The 26,503-nt window shown below is 43.6% G+C and overlaps 1 protein-coding gene across 5 annotated transcripts in view; it reads right to left on the bottom strand.

Annotated features, from left to right (window-relative positions):
- The window catches only part of LOC144688455 (gamma-aminobutyric acid receptor subunit beta-1-like), a 383,572-nt gene that overhangs the window by 158,364 nt on the left and 198,705 nt on the right, over positions 1–26,503 (bottom strand). For all 5 annotated transcript variants that reach the window (XM_078555074.1, XM_078555167.1, XM_078555257.1 and 2 more), the window contains exon 4: positions 1,336–1,556. In XM_078555074.1, the coding sequence (XP_078411200.1) occupies positions 1,336–1,556 (221 nt within the window). The remainder of the gene's footprint in view (positions 1–1,335; positions 1,557–26,503) is intronic.

Below are 26,503 nucleotides of genomic sequence, written 5' to 3'. Positions count from 1 at the left end.
CACATACAAAGGTAGATCTTCTGAATTTGTGCTTGTATTGTGGCTTTTCACAACTCAGGACCACCTACCAGAAATTTGGTTGGGGAGCTAAGTGCACTATGTATGATTCTCCATTCCCAATTGCTGGAAAATCCAGCAGCATGAATGAATATGTTGGCCAAATGCATGAAGCTCTGAACCTGGATGGTGAGTGGGTAAAACCTACCTTATACTCTCACATGCATTTCGACACTGTGTCTCACATGTTTATCAATATGATCTCTCAAATTTATATGTGCATGAACAAGGATTATCCACTCTCCCTCGAACAATTCCTGAGCAGAACTGGGAAAGTGGGAATGAAACATGCGGCAATATGTGCTGGCTGTGCTTCCCACCATGTTTATGCCCATCAGCAAGCCTGCTGGAAGTGATAGATGATGTTCAATATGCATGCACTTGGATGTGTGAGCATGTTAAAGTAATATTGCCTGCTTCCACCACTGGTGGACTACTTGGCAGAGACCTGAAGATCAGCTTAAAATAGTTGAATTATCCACAGAAGCTGGGGCCAGGCATGTCCCACCACACAGAATAAGTGTCCCAATTCTATAAAACATGAAGATTTGGACAAGTGTCTCCTAAACATATATCCATGTGATGGTCTTATTTAGATATCTATGTTGTCTCTCACATAGCTACACAGTGACACCACAATGATACATTCATCTGCACGGGAATCATATATATATATATATATATATATATATAAACTCCCTTTCACGTAAATATTTACATGATCTATAGATATGTGAGTTTTTAGTTATCACACATAAGCCAACCAAATGGCCAGCATTAAAGTAATTCTGTTTTTCAAAAGTAATACCTCCAAATAAAATAAGAAATATCTGTGTTAATTATAGTGGTGGTGTCACTGTGTATTGGGTTTCAATAAATGGTACCATCAAAGTGTAGATCTGCCTCCCATACTCTTCATATTTACATTCAGCTGTGCCACTCATAGAAACCAGATGCTTTCCCACACAAAATGGGAAGACTCGGCGGTGGGATAGCCAGAGCTACTGACCTATTTCTAATTGCAAGTTAAAGAATGGAAGTGACAAGGGTCTGGGAGCAGACAATTACTCTTTCTTTTGGATAGTGAGTGATTAGGGGCCACCTGGAAAAAAAAAGGAGTTGCAGTCAACTTGAGAGAGGGAGAGAAATGATCTAGTGTACGGTTATTAAAATATTATTATCTTGTATTAGCAACGGGTAAACTGCATGAGTACACATAATCCATTTTCAGTCCCAGACTGTGAAATACGCAACTACTCAAATATAGTGAATACAAACCTCAAGCTATAGAGGACTGTGCCATCTGGGTGCAGGCGAATCATTCGATTTTTCACTGTAACTCCATGTACAAATGACTTCTTGTCATTAATAAAGTAGGTGTCAGGAACCCAGAGCTGGTCAGCCACCCTGTTGTCTAGAGTGAGGTTCAGAGGTATTCCAGAGTAAGATAGCCTTTTGTCTCTCCAGGACTGCTGGAAGTACATTGTCAGAGTGTAATCCTGTACAGAAAAAAGAAAAAAATGTTTTCATGTTCAACTCCTGGAGATCAAGAGTTTCTTTCTTTCACTTATTTCACCATCACATGACTGAGCCACCACGTGCCATTTTTAGTGCTTAGGAATATGATAACTATCTATAAAGGGCAATTTATCATTATTCCCCTACAGTAAGTAGTGTGCATTCTTGGATCACAGCAAGCTGCACTCATTGCTTCTGTATAATTATGTTGTAACATGCTGACCATAGACCTCTTGTGTTGTTCAAATGCATTTTTAGATTTTAGATTTAAAATGAACATGTTGCGGAGTATTCCCTTCATTCATAATGCATGGAGGAGGAATTGCATCCAGGGATTCATAAGAACTTATTACAGTCACACGATCAGATAAATTTTATTTTTGCAGGACCTCGAGGAGCTGTTTTCTCTGCTTGATTGTCATTTTATGCTGCATGTAAATACTGATGAAGCTGCTGCATCTCACCTTAATGTTCTTGGGCTAATGAGGGGAAAATAAAGCAATGGCGCTTTACAGCCTTCAGGACTTAATATTGAGTTCAACAATTTCAGACTGTAAACTTTGTCTCCCAGTTTGTTTCCTTTTCTTTGCATGTTTCAGTTTTTCACTTATTTTTGCTTTCAGACAGCAGCACACCTGCTCTACGCACATCTTCTGTTTCTTTTCTTGCCCCTTCACCATTCCCTTTAGTCCTGTAAGACTAACTCTTCTGTCAGACAGTCTCTCCTCTCTTCCATCCTATCAAAGCCTTCTCTTTTGTTCTTGTCCCACCATCCCTTGCTCATATATCTCTAACATTTTCCAGTTCTGATGAAAGGTCATTGACCTGAAACGTTAACTGTTTTTCTCTCTCCACAGATGCTGCCTGCACCTCTGCATTTCCAACATTTTCTGTTTTTTATCTCAGGGGTTCTTATTTGATTGCTGAGAAGCAGGTGTGTGCATGTGTGCCGTATGAGCACTGGATTAGGCACCTTGGGTTTAATAGCTCACTATCTAGGCTTACACGGGAAAAATTACGACTTGAGAGAGGTACAAGTGGTGCCAAACGAACAGCACTGTATCAAGATTCAAGAGAGAAGAGCAAAAAGAGGGAAAAAGGGATGAAGAACCAAGTAGAACTTTGTTGTATTTATTTTTACCATGTCATGTGTTTTGCTTAAAATCAGGAATAGTTTTAAGGGCATAAGATGGTGCTTTGCACCGTGATGGTCATCTCTGTTTTAAGCATTGCCTGGTGTGGCTCAGGAACCCCACTCTGGAATGGCAGTCCCTGCCGCATTTGCCGCAGAGAAAGACAGTGGGCTGAGGAGGTGCACGATTTGCTGGCTTCTGTTTCCTCTGGGCCCTCTTCTTGCCCAGCTGAGCTTTTCGTTTCTGCTCGCCTCTTCCAATGTCCTTCCAAACAGTCAGCCTCCAGGGCTCACAGCTGTCAGCCACTGTCTCCCAGTTGTCAGATATCCGCACACCTTGCAGGTGTCCTTGTAGGGGAGCCCAGAAAGTTGTGGGCCAGTAGCCAATTCACCGTACATAAGTCCTAGAATGTTACCACACAGGCATCTATCAGCATCGACAGTGTGATGCTGGAGGTTGTGGATAGCTTCACATATCCAGGCCCCACAATCACCATCAACCTGTCACTTGATGCTGAAATCCACACATGCATCACAAAAGCTACAGCTGGGATGTCCAAAGCTGAGTAAGAGAGTGTAGAACAACAGCAGCCTGACTGAGAACACCAAACTGCGAGTCTACCAAGGCTGTGTCCTGAGCACACTCCTATTGTGTGGTGAGTGATGAGACCTGGACACCATATACAGGAAAAACGACTGAATAGTTTCTACCTTCGCTTTCTCAGATGTATCCTTGGCATCTCTTGGCAGGACCAGCTCACCAACTCAGAGGTCCTGGAGCATGCGAATTCCGTCAGCATACACTCATTGCTAAGCCAACGACATTTGCCCTGGTTCATCGAATGGATGACAGCATTGTACCGAAAGACATTGATATATCATTAAAAGTCATATGCATGACACGTTTCCTATCCACAAGCCTGCTGTCAGGATTTTTGGCCACATTTGTATGTCAGCATTTACAAAGTTAAAATGATATGTTAAAATTTACAATGCGATTTTGATCTGTTAAATGTTGACTCTTTCACAATATATTTGCAGGCTCCGGATTCCTATATACATGCCCTTTTCTGGGTTTTTTTTGTCTCTTCTGCGAACAGGAGAATCCCACTGGAAATTCACCTTCATGTTGATTTAGACAGTGGTCCTGTATACATTGTAGAACCTTCCTCCCTACTTCTTTTTCACTTTTGTCCCCAGTTTATCTTTCAATAATTAAAGTCACCGACTATTATGGCTTTATTCTTAATACGTTTTTCTCTGATTTGTCAATTTATATTGTTCTCTATTTCCTTTCCATTGTTCAGCCATTTACAATAAGTACCCAGTAGCTTCCTTCATATTCCTTAATTCTATCCAGATAGATTCAGCTGTAAAGGATCCCCTATGTCATCTTTGATTAACACCTCCATCTTCCTAAATTGTCCTACTCACTCCTTCCATGTGTTGTAACCATGAATTCTCAGCTCTCGGTCCTTCCAGCCTAAGCCACGTTTCTGTTAATGATGTTACCATGATCCCCCTAACAATTTGTGTCTTTGGCAAAACTGAAGTTTTGTGCATTATAACACGAACTTGTTTCAATTTGGCTGACTTACAAGTGTTTTATCTCCCTTCCCCTTTGAGGTGAGTGCATCACTGAAAGTCTACCTGTGCTAGCACCTTCCGGGTTTTCACCAAAGCCAGTGAGGCGCTACACTGGTGGTGGGGGGGTGGTGGGGGGGGGGAGGTTTGGGGTAGGCTTGCTCTTCTCACTGGCTTCCTCCATTGTGCAGGAGGGTGTTATATGGGGGCTCAGGCAGGACAGCAAAACAAACAGAGACCAGCATTGCTACCAGGGTGGGGGAAGGAGGAAAGAGACATGGGGTGCGATGGACAATTGTAGAGTTGGGGTGGGGAGGGAAGGAAGACAGAGGGCAGGATGTTCAGATCGTCGGGCGGGCGCGGTAGGCGGGCACGGTGGGTGGGCCCGGGAGTGACCGGGAAACAGTTCGCCGCCCGTAATCGGCTACCAACCGCGATTTCACGCTGGCTGGCCAATTAACTGCCAGCCAGTGTGAAACATGCGCTGAGAAGCTCAGCGCTGCCGGGGTGGGGATGGGAGGAGGGTGAGCGCTGAAGTCTGCGCGGGCGGGGAAGAGTGCACAATGAAAGCTCCCTGAAGGCAGAGAGCTGCTTCAGGGAACAGAAGAATTTTAAATACAAAAATAAAGAGTTTGAAATTCTGAAAAAAATATCCCCACATTAGATTCCCTCACATGAACATATACATAATAAAAATTATGTCAAAGCATTTTTAGTCTTTAATTAATGTCGGAAACCTCATCCCACCCGTGTATGAGGTTTCCTCAAAAATGCAATAATGTTGGACGGACAGCAAAAATTCTCCCTTAATTAATAAATTAATGGCCTTAACAGGCCTTTTAATTGTCGGCGAGCACATTGCCGACTCTCGCACATGCCTGCCAACTGAAATATCTTGCAAATGTGCAATGATGTCGGGACGCTCACCTGATATCATCACGCACTATTTTACGCCTGATCGGGTCAGGCATGCACCCGCCTGCGGGACGTAAAATCCTGCCCAGAGACACAGGGTGCAATGGGCAATGGTGGGGTTGGGTGGCGGGAGGCAACGATGGCAGGCAGAGGGGAGACCCAGGGTGGGGAAGCTGGAGCCTAACACTAAAGACCAAGTAGGGGGTGGAATGGGAACAGAACTGCATGAATTGGAGGGGAAGCACACAGATTCCGGAAAATGATTGGGTGGGGGGTGGGGCTTGTGTTAGTGTGGCACAAAAGGACAAGGCTTGCACAGAAACTCATGGAGGGGGTGGGGGAAGGGACACTGTTGTCAGCAGTAAAGAAGGAATGGGAGAGCTCGTTGAAAGACAGTCATGGTCCCTGGTCTGGGGCCAAGTAGTCAGGGCATGAGTGTAAAGGCAATCCTGGGATCCCTCCCTTTAGCTGTGTGCAAGCTTGGCCTGGATGAAGACAAGTAGATGCAATGTGATGAGAAGAGATGGAGGAGAGGTTAGGAAACATGCTTGTCTACTGTGTGTGCTGAGACCTCTCCAGTAAGGGGTGAGGATGGAGTTTGTGCAGCATGATAGATGAGATGCTGGGACATTAAAGTGTCCGTGAGACAATCAGTGGCGATGTGTCCCCCAGTAATAATGTATGAGATCCTTGAGCAGTGTAACTCTTTGACTGCATGATGTCATGATGAGAGTGTGAGATTGGGGTGAGTTGAAGGTTGACTTACCCCGGATGGTGTTTTGAGGGCAGTGCCTGATGCGCTGGCTTCCAATGGCCTTTCAGGCTGGTGAGGAGAGGTTGGTGGGCTTCCTGAAGTCTTCCCTGGGGTAGAGCAAGTCCCAGTGTTGCCACCAGTGATGAGGGCCTCCAGGGAGTCCCTGCTAAACTTCGGAGCAGCTGTGTTCTTTGATGCAGCCATTTTGAGATGTCTTCTTCTCAAAGTTGGGGTGCAGAGAGTGAGGGTGGCATTTAAATATGGTGCCTGGACCTTCAAGCCCATGAGGTGACAGCAGGGCCAACGATTAGGCTCCCAACCCCCCATGTGATCTGTAGAGAAACTAGCTTATGCATAATTAATGAGATTCTGAGTGCAAAGTTGAGCACGATTTCCCACCATGCTGCCTATTGGGAAATGCATTGCGGAACCTGCCCACCCCGGCCCTTAGTCACAAAAATGGAAAATTATACCCTACAATTCTATTTTTTCCTACGTTATTAGTTCCAAAGGAACTACGATATTTGATAATTCCCCATTGCTTTCCCAAATCTTTTACAGCCCCTCCATGATGCCCCTCATGATGGTATCTGGGTGGCTATAAAAATACCTGTGTATTCCCGACTGTGGGACTCTCAGTTAGCACTGCAGTTCTGTGTTTTACTTTCATTCTTTCAGAACCACTGCTCCATGGTTCACCTTCCCCACATTATTGCCACTGTCACCAGTAACAATTTCAATAATAATGTCTTCTCTAGTAATGTTCAGCAATCCTTGAAGTTCCATTCACATGACTTGTTTCTAAGTTTTATTAGGAAAGACATTTCTGTGGCTTACAATGTTCAAGAGCATCCATACTGGCTCTGTTATTAAGACTGTCTTGCCTTCAAGATGGTTAATTGCAGGCGTGGGAAGTGATTACAAAGCAATGGCACATCATTCACAGTCCTTTAGAAAGAGATAAATTGAGCCGGGCAACATAATAGGCGAATCTTACAAAATAATTTCCTTGGAGGCGTATATCAAGGAAAACGTAGAGCTTCCCTGTATTACTTTTTAAGTTTTGAAAGTAAAGACTCAAATATTGCCTCTATTGTGTTATTCAATACATCTGTTATGATCTGGAATGCTTTGCCTGAAAGGGTGGTGGAAGCAGATTAAATAATAACTTAAGAAGTAGAAATGGATGAGGGGATATACTTGAAGGGGTAATATTGGCAGGGCTATGGGCAAAGAGCAGAGGGATCGGACTAATTGCATAGTTCTTTCAAAGATTGGCATAGTGGGCTGAAAGGCCTCCTTCTGTGCTGTATCATTCTCTGATTCTGATTCTCGGACTTGATGTCTTCTGTTGTACAAAATACTAGATTCTGATTGTGAGAATGGATGTGTAACATGTTGCTTTACAGCAGTGGTACTTATAATGCGCTGGAAGCTGTTTGAGGTTCACTTCTTTTTCATCTGTTACCCTCAGCAGACTTGCTGCTTTGTGTCTAATGGCTTTAATTCACTGTTTCCTCAGCTGTGGGATGTTAGAAGGCCTAAGAGGTCACGTGTTGGTTCCTTCTCCTTCTCTTGATGCCCAGTAACAGAAAATAAGGGAATGCTATTAAAAATGTCTATCTCCGTGTTTATGAAACACCTGGAAAATCTCTAGAAGACTAAGGCTTCACAAAAATATTGTTCTTGCCATTAGTACGAAAGATGGTTGAAATCAGGAACTCCCCACTGTCCCCTGCCACCTCCCCTCCCAAAGGTGGTGAAAAGCCACATTCCTGGTGCAACATGTTGGAACATTCCTCAGTGACCTTTGAATAAGACAAGGTTGTCTTTGGCAACAAATTGTTAAAAGAGCACCACAGGTCACATTTATGGGAATAATTTTTTGAGTACATGCTGATGGTGAGAAAGGCTCTCCATTGGCAGTGTGTATTCTGAAAATTAACCCCAATTAATATGGCTTGTTAAATTTTAGGAGCTAGTGTCCTGGTACAGAGTTTTGTAAGAATTTGAATACAGAGATCAATGCACCCATGCAATTTTCTATCTAATAATGTATAAAATAATTCTGAATCTATACCACTCTAAAATTCAAACTAAAATAAACATCGTAACATTTGATATGAACATTTGATAACATTTGTTACAATAAAGCCATCACACAACACACACCTGGACCCATGTTAATTCGCGCAAAACTATTAGTGGTAAATTGAAAGAATGATTGATAATGTAAACAAGAGGCAAACAAAACTTCTAACTTAAAGCCGAAATCTTGCTAAGTGATGTGAAATTTCTGCCTTGATGATAACTACCATTTATCAAACTGTATTCAGATTCTGTAAAGAACAACTCACCTCCTGACTCCCCAAAGCCTGTCCACCATCTACAAGGCACAAGTCAGGAGTGTGATAGAATATTCCCCATTTGCCTGGATGAGTGCAGCTCCCACAAAGCTCAAGAAGCTCGATACCATCCTGGACAAAGCAGCCCGCTTGATTAGCACCCCACCTACAAACATTCTTTCCCTACACCACCAATGCACAGTAGCAGCAGTGTGTACCAGCTGCAAGATACACTGCAGCAATTCACCAGGACTCCCTTGACAGCACCTTCAAAACCCATGACCTCTACCACCTAGATGGACAAGGGCAGCAGACCCCACCTGGAAGTTCCCCTCCAAGCCACTCACCATCCTAACTTGAAAATATATCACCGTTCCTTCACTGTCGCTGGGTCAAAATCCTGGAACTCCCTCCCTGATAGCACCTACACCACGTGGTCTACAGTGGCTTGAAAAGGCGGCTCACTACCACCTTCTCAAGGGCAATTAGGGATGGGCAATAAAAATGCTGGCCCAGCCAGCGAAGCCCACACCCCGTGAAACAGTAATAAAAAAAAAGCTGGATTTTAACTTCTAATTCACTCAATTTATTTCTTAATTCCCTGCATTAGCATAGACTGCTAAATTTTAATTGGGCAAGAGACCCTGACCTGCCTTTAGGCACTGTTGCATTTTTTCTCACAGTTTCACTTAATACAAATCTTCACATCATTCTGCAGCTACTTTAGATATTGCAGTGTTCCCTTCGGTGCTAGTGGCCTACGCTCTGCCCTTATCCCTCATTTTCATCTTTCAGCTCTCATTTTTACTGTTGTTTCTGACTGAAGCCTCCAGCACAAAGTCCTTTTCACCAGGCTATTTATCCTTTCTGGGTCTCAGCCTGTTTCAGATGCAGCCTGTCCCAATGGTACAACTCCATCCTGCCCAACACTTGTGCCAGTGTCCCTTGAAATGACATTCCTCCCTCCCTCACCACACTCATCACCACATGCTCAGCTTCCTGATCCATTAGTCCCTATGCCAGTGTTTGTCCCTGACCTAGGGAATAAGCCTGAGACTATGACTCTAGAGCTCCTTCCTTTTATTTTGGTTGCTATTTCCTGACATTCGCTCAGCAGGATCTTCCATTATAAATGTCTTAGTCATCTCCAAACTCAGCAGCTCTGATCCTGATTGTGGTGCGTTTTGTGATTGGGGCGGGGGAGGTGTTTTGGTCGCCAGCCATGCTGTGCAATTTTAACAACATTGCATGTCCTTTTCTCAGCAAATTTCCCACCCAGAAGCCAGCCTGATTGAAATGCTTGTCTCCCTTTCAGATGGGGAATGCTCTGGAGGAAGCTTTAGTGCAGGAACCATAAGAATATAAGAAATAGGAGCAGGAGTAGGCCATTTGGCCCCTCAAGCCTGTCCTGTCATTCAATAAGAATATGGCTGATCTGCCCCAGGCCTCAACTCCTTTATTGTGCCAGCTCCTCATAGCCCTCAAGTCCCTGATATTTCAAAAATCTATCTACCTCCTCTTTAAATACTCTCAATGATCTAGCCTCACAACTCTCTGGGGTAGAGAATGTTCCAGACATTCACTACCCCCTGAGAGAAGAAATTCCTTCGCATCTCAGTTTTAAATGAGTGTCCCCTTATTGTGTAACTATGTCCCCTAGTTCAAGATTCCCCCACTAGCGGAAACACCTTAACTGTCCTGATACAACCTACCTCTCGCTTCCTGAGCCCTATATCTCCACCTGAATGCTTTGCTCCCCTGACTCTGTTCTTCTGGAATTCCTCTAACCCTATCCCTTCACTTTGGCCCAAAAATGTTGGCAGTTACCTCATGGAGATGCATGGTGTGGTAGAAGGTGGTTATGAGAGACAGTAGTTTGGCTGTTTCTGATTCCCAGGATGCTCATAGAGTAGTCCATAGGCTGAGCCATGGAAGGAGAACAACAGTAAAGCTTAAGCCATATTTGGGAACAGATAGGAATACCAAACAAGCTATTTATATATATGTAAACCTTGTTGCCTGCTAAATCTGGTGTGGATTGTTAATTTTGATAATATCTGTTTGTCTATGCATGATCCACATGCTTCAGTCAAAAAGTAATTAACTGTGAAGCACTGGCATGGACTTGATGGGCTAAATGGTCTCTTCTGTGCTCTACTGATCCTATTGCCATAATTGAAGCATTTTGAGACATTTTAAGACATAAGGACCTGGATGAACATAAGTACTTCTGAAATAGTACTTATTACCACATACTTAGACAAAAAGCAAATTTTACTTGCTTTTATGATTTTGATTTTGGGAAAGTGATGGAGATGTCTTTAATTTGTTGACATCAGGAGTAAGCATTTTAACAAATCTTTTAGCACAGTAATGATAGATTCTGGTTCATATAGATATTTTTTTCAGGCATGGTGTCTGCCAGAAATTTGAGGCCAGTACATATTTTTGCTTTGGATCAATGACCAAAGTGGAAGTACCAAATCTGAAAATGTTTGGACAGAAGATGTGATAGGTCAAGAAATAATGGGTAGCTGGTGCTGAACTTGGATGGGAAAACTAAAGGAGATATGGAGTTCCACAACTGTTTTGAACCCTGATAATAATGTACGTAATGTGGGGCAGGATTTTCCCATCGGCGAGCAGTCCCCACCCCCCACTCGCCGACATGTAAAATGATGCGCGGTGATGTCGGGCGGAACTCCCGACGTCACCACACCCCATTTAAATTTTCCGGTAGGCGGAGGAGGAGCAAAATCAGCTGCGCGCCCGCCGACCTGTCAATGGCCAATTGAGACCATTGACAGAGTAATTACACTAATTAGTGGACCTGCCTGTCCAACTTTAAGGTTGGCGAGCAGGCCAGGAGCCCCAGCGAGAATTAGAAAAAGCATGAAACCTCATCCATGGGCGGGATGAGGTTTCATGTGGATTTTAAAAATTTTAATAAAGTTTTTGTAAAAATTATGGACATGTCCCAACTCATGTGACAGTGTGACATGAGGGAACATGTCAGAGAAATTCTATTTTTCTATTTTTAGCTTTTTTACATTTAGAGCCGATCTCCCTGAGGCAGCACTTAGCCTCAGGGAGATGAGTGCTCTCTTTCGTGCGCATGTGGGAAAGAGCGCACTCTCAATTTTGGGAATCTCCTCCACCCGCACAGGGAGCTCATAGCACTTCTGTGCGGATGTCACGCTGGGCGGGCCTTAATTGGCCAAACCACGTAAAATGGTGGTGCGCCCCCAATTGGAAGCGCGCCTGTGTGCGCCCGCCCTTCAACTTCGCCCTGACAGGGGGAAAATCCTGCCCATGGAATCTTTGAGGGAGTAAAAAATAAGAAAACATGTTACTTGTCGTAAAGACAATTAATTACTCAACAGCCCATGTTTTCTCTCTCTCAGCACTTTATATTTGAGTGTGTTCTTACCTGAATGAAAGCAGCAATTAGGAATTGGTTAATTGGAGTTTTTAAATAGTGTAATTGACTGTTACCTAATAGATCTGTTGATTCCCCACCTTCAGTATCAGAATTTTGAAACCACATGTAGGCTTACTTAGTGCTTGTGGGTGATAAAATATATTTGTAAATTCCACAACTACTTAATGCTGTTGGTGCGATTTCCTAATCATTTTAGTGAGCTGAGATTAATTTAATTCTCAATTTGTTGATTTGGGCTATTGTGAACACGAATGGCAAAATAGTGTGAAAACTTGTTATATTGAGAAATTTTTGAATATTACAGAAATTAGGGAAAAAGGAGAAAGATTTGAACCACTGTTTACGTTGGCATCTTTCCTCAATTGTGGAGAACCTTGTAAGTCTAATTATATTAAATCAACTTTAAGTTGCAAGTGAAATACCGCCCAAGCACCATGCAATTTTCATGCAAACCATGGCATAGTCGATGTGATCTCTACAGCTTGATAGATGCAGAAGTAGCTGGAACAACAACAACTTGTGCTTATGTTGCACCTTTAACATAGTAAAACATCCCAGGACACTCCACGGGAGCTATCAGACAAACTTTAGCCTGATGGACACATTTATTATTGTTGACGATCACGGTGATGCTTCCAACAAATTATCCATTGATTTGTTGATTTGGTCTTGTGTTGACCATTTACTTAAAAATTCTAAAGTTTCTCATCGGATTGCATGTGGTCAGCCCTACAAAATAAAGGAATGAAACTGGAAGGATGACCCGGCATCGATCTAGGCACCGGGAATGACAACAGCAAAACTGGCTCTGTTAACCCTGCAAAGTCTTCCTTACTAACATTTGGGGGCTAGTGCCAAAATTGGGAGAGTTGTCTCACTGACTAGTCAAACAACAGCCTGACAGTCATCCTCATGGAATCATACCTTACAGATAATGTCCCAGACTCCACCATCACCATCTCTGTGTTTGTCCTGTCCGACTGGCAGGACAGACCCAGCAGAGGTGGCAGCACAGTGATATACAGTCGGGAGGGAGTTGCCCATTGACTCCGGACCCCACGAAGTCTCATGGAATCAGGTCAAACATGGACAAGGAAATCTTCTGCTGATTACCACGTGCTGCCCCCCCATCCCCCAGTGGATGAATCATGTTGAACACCAATTGGAGGAAGCACAGAATGTACTCTGGGTGAGGGACTTCAATTTCCATCACTAAGAGTGGCTCGGTAGCACCACTACTGACCAAGCTGGCTGAGTCGTAAAGGACATAGCTGATAGACTGGGTCTGTTGCACGTGGTGAGGGAGCTAACAAGAGGGAAAAATATACTTGACCTCATCCTCACCAATCTACCTGCCGCAGATGCATCTGTCCATGACAGTATCGTTAGGAGTGACCTCCGCACAGTTCTTGTGGAGGCAAAGTCCTGTCTTCACATTGAGGATACCCTCCATCGTGTTGTGTGGCACTACCACTGTGCTAAGAGGGATAGATTTCGAACAGAAATAGCAACTCAAGACTGGGCATCCATTAGGCGCCGTGGGCCATCAGCAGCAGCAGAACTGTACTCAAACACAATCTGCAACCTCATGCCCCAGCATATCCCCCACTCTACCATTACCATCAAGTTCAATGAAGAGTGCAGGAGGGCATGCCAGGAGCAGCACCAGGCATACCTAAAAATGAGGTGTCAACCTGGTGTAGCTATAACATAGGACTACTTGCATGCCAAACAGCATAAACAGCAAGTGATTGACAGGGCTAAGTGATTTCATAACCAACGGATCAGATCTAAGTTCTGCAGTCCTGCCACATTCAGTTGTGAATCGTGGAGGACAATTAAACAACTCACTGGAGGAGGAGGCTCCACAAATATCCCCATCCTCAATGATGGAGGAGCCCATCACATTAGTGCAAAAGATAAGGCTGAAACATTTGTAGCAATCTTCAGCCAGAAGCGCCAAGTGGATGATCCATCTTGGCCTCCTCTGGAGGTCCCCAGCATCACAGATGCCAGTCTTCAGTCAATTTGATTCACTCCACGTGATATTAGGAAAGGGCTGAAAGCACTGAATACTGCAAAGGCTTTCGGCCCCGACAATATTCTGGAAATAGTACAGAAGACATCTGCTCCAGACCTCGTCAAGCTGTTCTAGTACAGCTACAACACCGACATCTGCCCGGCAATGTGGAAAATTGCCCAGGTATGTCATATAAATGAAAAGCAGGACAAAGCCAACTAGGCCAATTACCGCCCCATCAGTCTACTCTCGACTATCAGTAACGTGATGGAAGGGGTAATCCACAGTGCTATCAAGTGGCACTTGCTGTTAGGAAATAGAGACATTATAAGTAAATTATACTGGTATTTGTAAGTGTTAGGAATGAGTTTTAGCTTTAAAGTTTCAGTTTGATTTGTTTTGCTTTGGCTGTGTGTTAAGAAAGGTCAAATGGAGTTTTAGTTTCACTTTAAAAGGGTGCTTGCATTTCTAATGCAATTTTTTATGATTGTTGCAGCTAAGTTAAACAAACAAGGGTAGAAGAATTGGACTGTTGCCTAGCAACAAGAGGCCAGAGAAGCAGGTCCTTCTCACAGACACACACAGAAGATGAAAAAAGGCAGCAGTTTGATTTGGAAGCTGTTGGAGTTCAGCTGGTTTAGAAGAAAGCTACCGAACAGAAGCCACCTAAAAGGGGACAGATAGCCGGTCCCTACATAAAGAAAAACCCCAAAACCCAGGGGAGTGGAAGAAGAGAAAGTCCAAAGAGAAAGACCTTCTAGTCAAAGGAAGGACAGGAACTTGGAAAAGGTCCTGTTATTGAAGTTAAAAGTGAGGGGCAGAGAGAAAGGCTCCAAGCTTCAGATTTAAAGAGATAAAAGCTGTAGAAAACAGATTTAGATAAGAGCAGCTTGCAAGATGCCAGAAGGCCCAAAGAGACAACTGAAGGACTATAACTCTTTGCTATGGGCATGTGAAGCAGTGGTGTACTGTTGACAGCTGAGTTGGTGAGAGAGAGTATGTAGAAGACAGCTTGAATGCATGTGGTGACCCAGGGAAGAGGAACATCGGAAGGAAAGTTTGGAACCCTAGAGGTGAGCCCTTGCGGAAGGCATCTGAGAGAAAGCATCAGCTTGGGAGGTGATTCCAAGGTGAAGTCTTGGAGAGTGGAAATTGGAAACCCTCATGTGAAAGACGGAGTTCAGTGAGATTGGTTGGTTCATGGTGTGACAAGCATCTGAAAGGAGTTGAGGGGAAATCCATAGCATCTGGTTGAGGTGGCATCTGGCACTTGGTTTCAGAGTGTGGTGTGTCTGACCACAGGGTGCCTATTGGTTTACATGGACTGTGAACATTTACTATGAACATTAAAATATAAGATAGCTTTTGTAACTTGTGTTATCCTTACAAATCTCTATATATCTGTATCTTTTATTATTGAATAAATGTTTTATTCCTTTCTTAAAAGTTCATCAGCTGACTCCTGTGACTCTGTTCAGTAGCTACTCTCCATGATTCTGAACAAACAAATGAAAAGTTAGGATCTATCAAGCTGAGTTCCACTCTGGGATCAGGCTTATCCAGGGGTAACCTCAGCTGGGGATCCTAACACTTGCTTAGTAATAACCTGCTCACTGAAGCTCAGTTTGGAGTTCACCAGAGTCACTCCACCTCTGATCTCATTAAAGCCTTGTTTTGAACATGGACAAAAGAGCTGAAATTCAGAGGTGGGGTAAGAGTGACTGCCCTTGACATCAAAGCAGCATTTGACCGAATGTGACATCAAGTAGCCTTAGCAAAACTGGAGTCAATGGGAATCAGGGGGAAAGCTCTCCACTGGTTGGAGTCATACCCAGCACAAAGGAAGATGGTTGCAGTTGTTGGAGGTCAATCATCTCAGCTCCAGGACATCACTGCAGGAGTTCCTCAGGGTAGTGTCCTTGGCCCAACCATCTTCAGCTGCTTCATCAATGACCTTCCTTCCATCATAAGGTCAGAAGTGGGGATGTTCGCTGATGATTGCACAATGTTCAGCACCATTCGTGACTCCTCAGATACTGAAGCAGTCCATGTTAAAATGCAGCAAGACCTGGACAATATCCAGGCTTGGGCTGACAAGTGGCAAGTAACATTCATGTCACACAAGTGCCAGGCAATGACTATCTACAACAAGAGAGAATCTAACCATTGCTCCCTGACATTCAATGGCATTACCATCGCTGATTCCCTCACTATCAACATCCTGGGGGGTTACCATTGACCAGAAACTGAACTGGACTAGCCATATAAGTACAGTAGCTACAAGAACCAGAGACTAGGAAGCCTGCGGTGAGTAACTCACCTCCTGACTCACCAAAGCCACCATCTACAATGTCCACCATCTACAATGCACAAGTCAGGAGTGTGATGGAATATGTTATGCACAAATGTTACTTACCACTTGTCAGCCCAAGTCTGGATATTGTCCAGGTCTTGCTGCATAAGAATATGGACTGCTTCAGTATCTGAGGAGTCGCGAATGGTGCTGAACATTGTGCAATCATTAGTGAACATCCCTACTTCTGACCTTACGAGTGCAGCTCCAACAACACTGAAGAAGCTTGACACCATCCAGGACAAAGCAGCCCGCTTGATTGGCACCACATCCGCAAACATTCACTCCCTCCACCACCGCCACACAGTGGCAGCAGTGTGTACCATCTACAAGATGCACTGCTGGAACTCATCAATGCTCCTTAGACAGCACCTTCCAAACCCACAGCTGCTACCATCTAGAAGAACAAGGGCAGAAGATACATGGGAACACCACCACTGGAAGTTCCCCTCCAAGTCAGTCACCACCCTGACTTGGAAATTTACCCTTCACTATCTCTGTGTCAAAATCCTGGAGCTCCCTCCCTAACAGCACTGTGGGTGTACCTACACCACATGGACTGCAGTGATTCAAAAATGTAGCTCACCACCACCTTCTCAAGGGCAATTAGGGATGGGCAATAAATGCTGGCCTAGACAACAACGCTTACATCCTGTTCATGAATAAAAAAAAATCCCAAGGAAACGTCCAATCACGTTTCTGCCCCTGCCACAGCACCAAATTGGCTCTTCTCAAAGTCAAAAATAACATCCTTAGTGACCGTGTTGATGGTAACTTATCCCTTCTCATCTTTCTTGACCTGTCTGCAGCCTTTGATATGCCAGACCACCCTCTTCCAACGCCACTCTCTCTTCATCTAGCTGGGTGGGACTACACTTCCTTGGTTCCATTCTCACCTATAAAGTCTTTGCCAGTGAATCACTCGCAATGGTTTCTATTTTCACTCCCACACTGTTATCTCTGGTGTACCTCAAGGATTTATCTTTGGCCCCCTTTTATTTCTCATCTACATGCTGCCCCTCAGTGACATCATCTGAAAACACGACGCCACATTCCGTATGTAAGCTGATGACATCCTCTGTACCTCACCAACATCACTCTTGGCCCCTTCAATGTCTCTAAATTGTCAGACTGTTTGCCTGAAATCTAGTACTGGACAACTAAATATTGGTGTTCAGTTACTCCAATTCCCCTATTCCCCTAGCCAATATTTCCATACCTGAGGCAGAGCCATACTGTTTGCAACCTTGATGTTGTACATGATCTTGAGATGAGCTTCTGACTACACAAGCGTGCCATCACCAAGATTGGCCATTTCCATCTCTGTAACATCACCCAACACCACCACTGCCCCAGCTCATCTGCTGCTGAAACCCACATCCATGCTTTTGTTACCTTGAGTTGTGACTATTCCACTCCTGACTGATCTCCTATCTTCCACCTTCCATAAACTTTAGCTCATCTGAAACTCTGTTACCCATGCCCTAACTTTCATTAAGTTCTATTTGCCCATCATCCCTTTAAGATGAACCTTTGACCAAGCTTTTGTTCACCTGTCCTAATATCTCCTTATGTGGTCTGGTGTCAAATTTTGTTTGATAAGGCTCCTGTGAAGAACTTTTGATGTTTTGCTGCATTAAAGGTCCTATATAAATGCGAGTTGTTATTATTGTTGTTAAGGCAAAATCCATGGATAGTTTTATGAACCTAGACAATGCATTCAGATGGAAAAAAGTAAATACATCAAAAGGTTAAAACAACAAATAATTGCCTTCACCAATACATTTGGAACCGACATGGTGTGAAGCTAAAGGTGCAGATGATGTGAATTTATTTTGCTGCTGTGTTCACTACTCGTTCATGTGGCTGCAACTCCAGGGCTATGTTCTATCAGCAAATGAAACAGTTGGAAAGATTCCATGAAAGACAAAAACAATCGCTTATCAAAATTAAGTGGCAAGGCAGAGTAATGAACATTGACATGCTCTAGATTGCCAACATTGCATTAAAGTCATAGATATATGGGCACAGTTGGATTGTTCACATGTCAAATGAGTGGTTTTCCATAGCTGTATTTTATAACCAGCAGATGACAGGAAGTAGGACATTAGGGAATCAGAGGAAATGCTTAAAGCATATGCTGACACTCATCCAGAAATCTGGGAAAACATAGCCAACAAACATGCAATCTACAAATCTTCTCTTTGGCATGGCATTCACTTAATGGTTGTAGCAATCACAAATAACAAGTCATGGGTGCTATAACCACGTCCAATTTGCTTACATTATTATTTCAACAAGCCAAGGTCCTCTGGTTACTTAGTCGGATTAGCTGTTGATTACATGCAACTTTAGTAACTAGAGTGCATCATTTTTCCTTTGACATTAACAGCTATTTCCAGACACTTTGGGTCTGAGGTTTTACAGAATCTTGTGAGAGGCAGAAGCACGGTGAGATGAGGTTTCTTCTTGTAGCTTTGCCTAGTTATTGTCTCTGTCCAAAATCATGGTTCTTGTGTCTTTTACATAGTTAGGCAAGGGTCCTGTGTTTGTAGAGCAACAACAGGGGTGCCCACATTGATGTTGGGGTAATAGTTGAAGCAAGGTCATTTGAAAAAGAGCGCGGAGCTTGAAGGGAGGTCATTTGAAAAAGAGCGCGGAGCTTGAAGGGAGGTCATTCGAAAAAGAGCGCGGAGAGTGAGGGGAGGTCATTTGAAAAAGAGCGCAGAGATTGAAAATAAAAGGAGGGGAAGCTGAAGAGGAGCGGCCAGTGTGTGAGTGGCCCAGTGAAGGAGTGGAGCTTTGAGGCTTTGGCTCGAGAGGCTTCGGCAAGCAGTGGCTGAGGACGAGCTTGCTCCCAGTGGGGTAGGGCCTGGTAAGTTCCTTCAAGTAAATTAAGAGTAGGTAATGGAGGCAGCAGTTGGGGCAGCTCCGAATGCAGCATGTGGGAAGTCAGGGACAGCACAATTGTCCCTGATGACTACACCTGCAAAAGGTGCATCCAGCTGCAGCTCCTGAGAAGCCGAGTTAGGGAACTGGAGCTGGAGCTGGATGAACTTCGGATCATTCGGGAGGCAGAGGCAGTAATAGACAGGAGTTTCAGGGAGACAGTCACCCCTAAAAGTCAGGAGTCAGGCAGCTGGGTAAATGTCAGGACAGGGAAGGGGAATAGACAGAATGAGCAGAGCACCCCTGTGGCCGTTCCCATCAACAATAGGTATACCGTTTTGGATACTGTTGGTGGGGACGACCTACCAGGAACAAGTTGTAGTGGTCGTGACTCTGGCACTGAGGCTGGACCCTCAGCTCAGAAAGGAGGGAGGGAAAAGAGGAGAGCAGTAGTGATAGGGGATTCGATAGTTAGGGGGACAGATAGGAGGTTCTGTGGGAGAGATCGAGAATCCCGGATGGTCTGTTGCCTCCCTGGTGCCAGGGTCAGCGATATCTCGGATCGAGTTCTCAGTATTCTCAGGAGGTAGGGTGAGCAGCCAGATGTCGTGGTCCATGTAGGGACCAATGACGTGGATAGGAAAGAGGAGGAGGTCCTGCAAAGAGAGTTTAGGGAGTTAGGTGCAAAGTTGAAGGACAGGACCACCAGGGATGTGATCTCAGGAGTGCTACCCGTGCCACGTGCTAATGAGGCTAGAAATAGGAGGATAATGCAGCTAAATACGTGGCTAAGGAGATGGTGCAGGAGGGAGGGCTTCATGTTTCTGGACAATTGGGCTCTGTTCCAGGGAAGGTGGGACCTGTTCCGACGGGATGGGTTGCACCTGAACTGGAGGGGGACTAACATCCTCGCGGGTAGGTTTGCTAGTGCTGCTCCGGGGCGTTTAAACTAGATTTGCAGGGGGAGGGGAACCAGAGTGTTAGAGCAGATAGTGAGGTGGAGGAGGATAAAAGTCAAGTGAGGAATGCGTGTATAGACAGAAATCAAAGGTTTGTATGTGATAGAAATATTCTCAGGTGCATCTATTTCAATGCAAGGAGTATTGTCGGCAAGGCAGATGAGCTTAGGGCAGGGATTGGTACGTGGGGTTACGACATTATTGCTATTAGTGAGACTTGGTTGCAGGAGGGGTAGGACAGGCAGCTCAATGTTCCGGGGTTCCGTTGTTTCAGACGTGATAGAGGGGGAGGGATGAAAGGGGGAGGAGTGGCATTACTAGTCAGGGAAAATATCACAGCTGTGCATCAGCAGGACAGCCTGGAGGGCTCGTATGCAGAGGCCATATGGGTGGAGCTGAGGAATGGGAAAGGTGTGACCACACTAATAGGGTTGTATTATAGACCGCCCAATAGTCAGAGAGAATTGGAGGAGCAAATCTGTAGAGAGATAGCAGACCGATGTAAGAAACAGAAAGTTGTGATAGTAGGAGATTTTAACTTTCCACGTATTAACTGGGACTCCCATACTGTAAAAGGGCTGGATGGCTTGGAGTTTGTCAAATGTGTTCAGGAAAATTTTCTAAATCAATATATAGAGGTACCAACGAGAGAGGATGCAATACTTGATCTCCTATTAGGGAATCGGACAGGTCAGGTGACAGAAGTATGTGTAAGCGAACATTTTGGGTCCAGTGACCACAATGTCATTAGTTTTAAGTTAATTATGGATAAGGATAGGTCTGGTCCTCGAGTTGAGGTTCTAAATTGGAGAAAGGCCAATTTTGTGGAAATGAGAAAGGATCTAGGAAGAGTGGATTGGCATAAGTTGTTTTCTGGCAAGGATGTGTTCAGTAAGTGGAAGGCATTCAAAGGCGAAATTTTGAGAGTGCAGAGTTTGCATGTTCCTGTAAGGATTAAAGGCAAAGTTAACAGGCATAGGGAACCTTGGTTTTCAAGGGATATTGGCGATCTGGTTAAGAAGAAGAGAGTGGTGTATAGCAGGTATAGGCAACAAGAAGCAAATGAGGTACTTGTAGAGTATAGAAAATGTAAGAAAATACTAAAGAAGGAAATCAGGAAGGCAAAAAGAAGACATGAGATTGCTTTGGCAGATAATGTGAAGGTAAACCCGAAGGGTTTCTACAAGTATATTAAGAGTAAAAGGATAGTAAGGGACACAATTAGTCCCCTTGAAGATCAGAGTGGTCGTATATGTGTGGAGCCTCACGAGATGGGGGAGATCTTAAACAGTTTTTTTGCATTAGTATTTACTCAGGAAACTGGCATAGTGTATAAGGAAGGAAGGGAAACAAGCAGTAGTGTCATGGAACATATAGAGATTAAAGAGGAGGAGGTGCTTGCTACCTTACAGTGAATAAAGGTAGATAAATCCCCCGGGCCTGACATGATATTCCCTCGGACCTTGAGGGAGACGAGTGTAGAAATTGCAAGGGCCCTGGCAGAAATATTTAAAATGTCCTTAGCCGCGGGTGAGGTGCCGGAGGATTGGAGGGTAGCTCATGTTGTTACGTTGTTTAAAAAAGGCTCCAAAAGTAAACCAGGTAATTACAGGCCAGTGAGCCTGACGTCAGTAGTAGGTAAAATATTGGAAGGTGCTCTGAGAGATCGGATATACAATTATTTGGACAGCCAAGGGCTGATTAAGGATAGTCAGCATGGCTTTGTGCGTGGTAGGTCGTGTTTAATGAACATTGTAGAGTTTTTCGAGGAGGTTACCAAGAAAGTAGATGAAGGAAAGGCTGTGGATGTTGTCTACATGGACTTTAGTAAGGCCTTTGACAAGGTCCCATATGGGAGGTTAGTTCAGAAGGTTCAGACACTTGGTATCCATGGAGAGGTTGTAAACTGGATTCGAAATTGGCTGTGTGGGAGAAGACAGAGAGTGGTAGTGGATGATTGCTTCTCAGACTGGAGGTCTGTGACTAGTGGTGTGCCTCAGGGATCTGTGCTGGGACCATTGTTGTTTGTTGTCTATATCAATCATTTGGATGATAATGTGGTGAATTGGATCAGCAAGTTTGCTGATGACACTAAGATTGGAGGTGTTGTGGACAGCGAGGAAGGCTTTCAAAGCTTGCAGAGGGATCTGGACCAACTGGCAAAATGGGCCAGAAAATGACAGATGGAATTTAATGCAGAAAAGTGTGAGGTGTTGCATTTTGGAAGGACAAACCAAGATAGGACATACACAGTAAACGGTAGGGCACTGAGGAGGAACAAAGGGATCTGGGAGTTCAGATACATAATTCCCTGAAAGTGGCGTCACAGGTAGACAGGGTTGTAAAGAAAGCTTTTGGCATACTGGCCTTCATAAATCAAAGTATTGAGTATAGGAGTTGGGATGTTATGGTGAGGTTGTATAAGACATTGGTGAGGCCAACTTTGGAGTATTGTGTGCAGTTCTGGTCGCCTAACTACAGGAAGGATATCAGTAAGATTGAGAGGGTGCAGAAAAGATTTACTAGGATGTTGCCGGGTCTTAAGGAGTTGAGTTACAGGGAAAGATTAAACAGGTTAGGACTTTATTCCTTGGAGCGTAGAAGAATGAGGGGAGATTTGATAGAAGTTTACAAAATTATGAGGGGTATAGACATAGTAAATGCGAGTAGGCTCTTTCCACTTAGATTAGGAGAGATAAACACGAGAGGACATAGCTTTAGGGTGAAAGGGGAAAGGTTTAGGGGGAACATTAGGGGGAACTTCTTCACTCAGAGAGTGGTGAGAGTGTGGAACGAGCTACCATCTGACTTGGTAAATGCGGGCTCACTCTTAAGTTTTAAGAATAAATTAGATAGATACATGGATGGGAGAGGTCTGGAGGGTTATGGACTAGGTGCAGGTCAATGGGACTAGTGGAATAATATTTCGGCACAGACTAGAAGGGCCGAATGGCCTGTTTTTCTGTGCTGTAGTGTTCTATGGTTCTAATACTCCCCTGCAGCAACAGGGAAACCTAAGACCCAGAAAGAAAACTAGTTTAATAATCTGGGATTGATAAAACATCACATCCAGTAATGTTAGGACCTTCTAAAGAGCCAGCATGTGATTCTTACCTGCTCTGGACAAGTATTGATCATTTGGGCCTGCCAGATTGTGCGATGGATGGAATTCCCAGGGTAGCCTGATAGTGTGTTTAGAGCTTTCCCCAAAGAATTCTATTAATGTAATAGGGGGTTGGGCCTAAGAAGTGTCCACACTCTTGGGAAACAATTTCTGATGGTAAATGTAAAGGGTGAAAACTTAGCGGATTGGGGTTCTGCTGCATATTGTGGCATCACCTCCCTGCCCCCCTTACCACTACACCCACTCCCCGCATCAGCATTGTGCCACTTTGAATAAAAGGAAGCAGTGGATTAACAGTTTAGGTGATGAGGGTTAAAGTCATCCCATGAGACAGTGAAATGAGAGGTTTTGAGACAATTTGTTACACAGGAGATGGGAATTGGAATAATTTTGCAACAGGAAATGATTGAGCTATAGACCATTGCATCCTTTAAGGAAAAATTAGACAAATATTTAAAGCATGGGAAGATACAATTGGGAGAGGGCAGAGTAATAAAGTTGGTTTTGGATTGTTCTATCGATGAATTAGCTTGGACATGATGAGCCAAATAGCCTCCTTCTGTGTTGTGAACATTTATAGTTCAATGCTTTTATACACTCTGTAGATTGTAGTAGCATAGTGGTTATGTTGCTGGACTAGCAATCCAGAGCTTGGTGTAATAATCAGGAGACACGTTTTCAAATCTGTACCACCTGGAATAAAAAGCTAGTATTGGTAATGGTGATAGGAAGCTACTGGATTGCTGTAAAAACCCATTTTGTTCACTAATATCCTTTAGGGAAGGAAATCTGCCATCCTTTGCGTGACTCAGATCCATAGCATTGTGGTTGTTGTAGCAAGCCACTCAATTGCACTCAAGAAGGTGGCTCACTACCCGCTTTCTCAAGAGCAATTAGGGATGGGCAATAAATATTGACCTTACCAGCAACATCTTCATCCTGCGAATGAATTAAAGGAATCTTGAAGCAGAAAATGGTGGATCAAAAGAACTGAACAAGAAATAAGTCTAAGGCGTACTTGTGCAATTTCCTGACCACCCGCTTTCACATCGCCCTTTCTTGTGTTAACAGTGGTTATCAGACAATCTAAGATAAAGTGGAAACCAATGAAAAGCCCTTAAAATTTAGAAAAATCTATTTATCTTTTTGACTCACACATTCAAAATGCAAACATGCTCTTGTCACTCCTGGTCACAGTAGACTCTCTGACTCAAAATATATGAGCTTAACTCAGGTGCTAAAGCAACAAATTGGATTTTGTAGACAAACTGAAAATTTTGTCATTCCCAAAAGTGTGAGAAATTGAGGTTGAATTTCAAACATGGCTCAGCAGAGAGAGTTAAAAACAAAAAACTGCGGATGCTGGAAATCCAAAACAAAAACAGAATTACCTGGAAAAACTCAGCAGGTCTGGCAGCATTGGCGGAGAAGAATAAAGTTGACGTTTCGAGTCCTCATGACCCTTCAACAAAACTGAGTAAAATTAGGAGAGGGGTGAAATATAAGCTGGTTTAAGGTTGGAGGGTGGGTGGGGGCGGGTGGGGGGTGGGGGGGTGGTGGTTGTAGGGACAAGCAAGCAGTGATAGGAGCAGATAATCAAAAGATGTCACAGACAAAAGAACAAAGAGGTGTTGAAGGTGGTGATATTATCTAAGAGAATGTGCTAATTAAGAATGGATGGCAGGACACACAAGGTACAGCTTTAGTGGGGTGGGGTGAAATAAGACTAACAGGGCATAAAAAGTATAAATTTAAAAATAATGGAAATAGGTGGGAAAGAAAAATCTATATAAATTATTGGAAAAAATTAAGCTTAAACCAACTTATATTTCACCCCTCTCCTAATTTTACTCAGTTCTGTTGAAGGGTCATGAGGACTCGAAACGTCAACTTTATTCTTCTCCGCCGATGCTGCCAGACTTGCTGAGTTTTTTCAGGTAATTTTGTTTTTGTTCAGCAGAGAGAGTTACTGGCAGATTTGCTTGTGTGAAATAATTTGGCAAGTGCAACAAGAAAGGTTGATTTTGATGTGTAATGCAGTTTCAATTCTGTTCGATGTACTCAGGAAGCAAGTAGACAAAGCATTGTGTGGGCTTTACGGGAGAAGATACACGTGGGCAATAGCCTGAAACCAAATTTACAGAGGAATAATACCATTATGGGCTAACAATAAGTGTAGCCAGATTCAAGGTATTTGGAGAATGAAATCCTTTTAACAAAGATGAACAATTGATACTATTGAGTGGATAACTGAATTGAAGCTAACCCATTCATTTCCTCCACCCCCGCTCAACCTCCCCACACTATGTAATTTTCTTTTCTTCCTTCCGGTTCTGAATAGAATTGTCTGTGCTGAGTATAATTAGTGGTGATGAAAACGATCAGCAGAGCATGATGCATGTGTACCTAATAATTCCATGCCTGTGAAACAGCGAGCTATTTTGTCGAACTTTGTCTAAAAGTTTTGAGAAGCTGGCTGTGAATTTGCAAACCTTTGTGAACATAGAGAGGAAGAATTATAAATCTCACATCAATAATCGGGATGTCATATGGTTATATTATTTCTAAAGAACTGTAGGAACTAATTGTTATATGAAAATATATCCTGGGGTGCCATATTCACTGCTGCACTACAGTCATGTGTTGAGTAGCAATGTATCAATCTATCCGTCCACCAGCCACATAGCGGGTTGAAAGAAATGCACTCGATGATACTCCAGCATTTTCAGTCGAATCTGTGATTATTACTAACTTATGGGATCCAGAAGACATAACATGGTACCTACGTGTTTTGATAACTATAGCAATCAACAAATGAAAGGAGGCAGTAGGTGTGGGGAGGTGCAGAGGAGATACCGGTCATAGGGAAGAGTATCTGGGAGGAGGTCCCAAAGAATGCTCATAACCTTTTTTTTTGAAAGCAGGAAAACATGACAATAATCTGTTGAAGAGTCATACGGACTCGAAACGTTAACTGTATTCCTCTCCGCAGATGCTGTCAGACCTGCTGAGTTTTTCCAGGTATTTTTGTTTTTGTTTTGGATTTCCAGCATCCGCAGTTTTTTGCTTTTATGACATTAATATTACTGTGGCATAGGAGCATGCAAAGGAAGAGAAGCTATGGTTGTAAATGAGATATGGTGGTGAATATCCTCAGAGCTGCTGTGCTTTCCACCAAAAATTCACCAGTATGTTCTGCCACACTTCTAGCACAGTTGCGACAGCGGACCAGGAGCAGCTCTGAGGGAATTCCCGGCCATGCAAAAACAAAACAATTAATTGGTGTACTAAATATTTAGGATGTAAGGCATCATAAGTGAAAACAGCAAGCTTATGCAAATTACATTTGTACTAGTAACATTAACCACCACCACTGTACCCAAAATATGTATATCACCTTTCAAGGTTCAC

Source organism: Cetorhinus maximus, chromosome 1 (genome assembly GCF_964194155.1).
Source record: "Cetorhinus maximus chromosome 1, sCetMax3.hap1.1, whole genome shotgun sequence".
Taxonomy (NCBI): Eukaryota; Metazoa; Chordata; class Chondrichthyes; order Lamniformes; family Cetorhinidae; genus Cetorhinus; species Cetorhinus maximus.
This window is presented reverse-complemented; position numbering and strand designations above follow the sequence as displayed.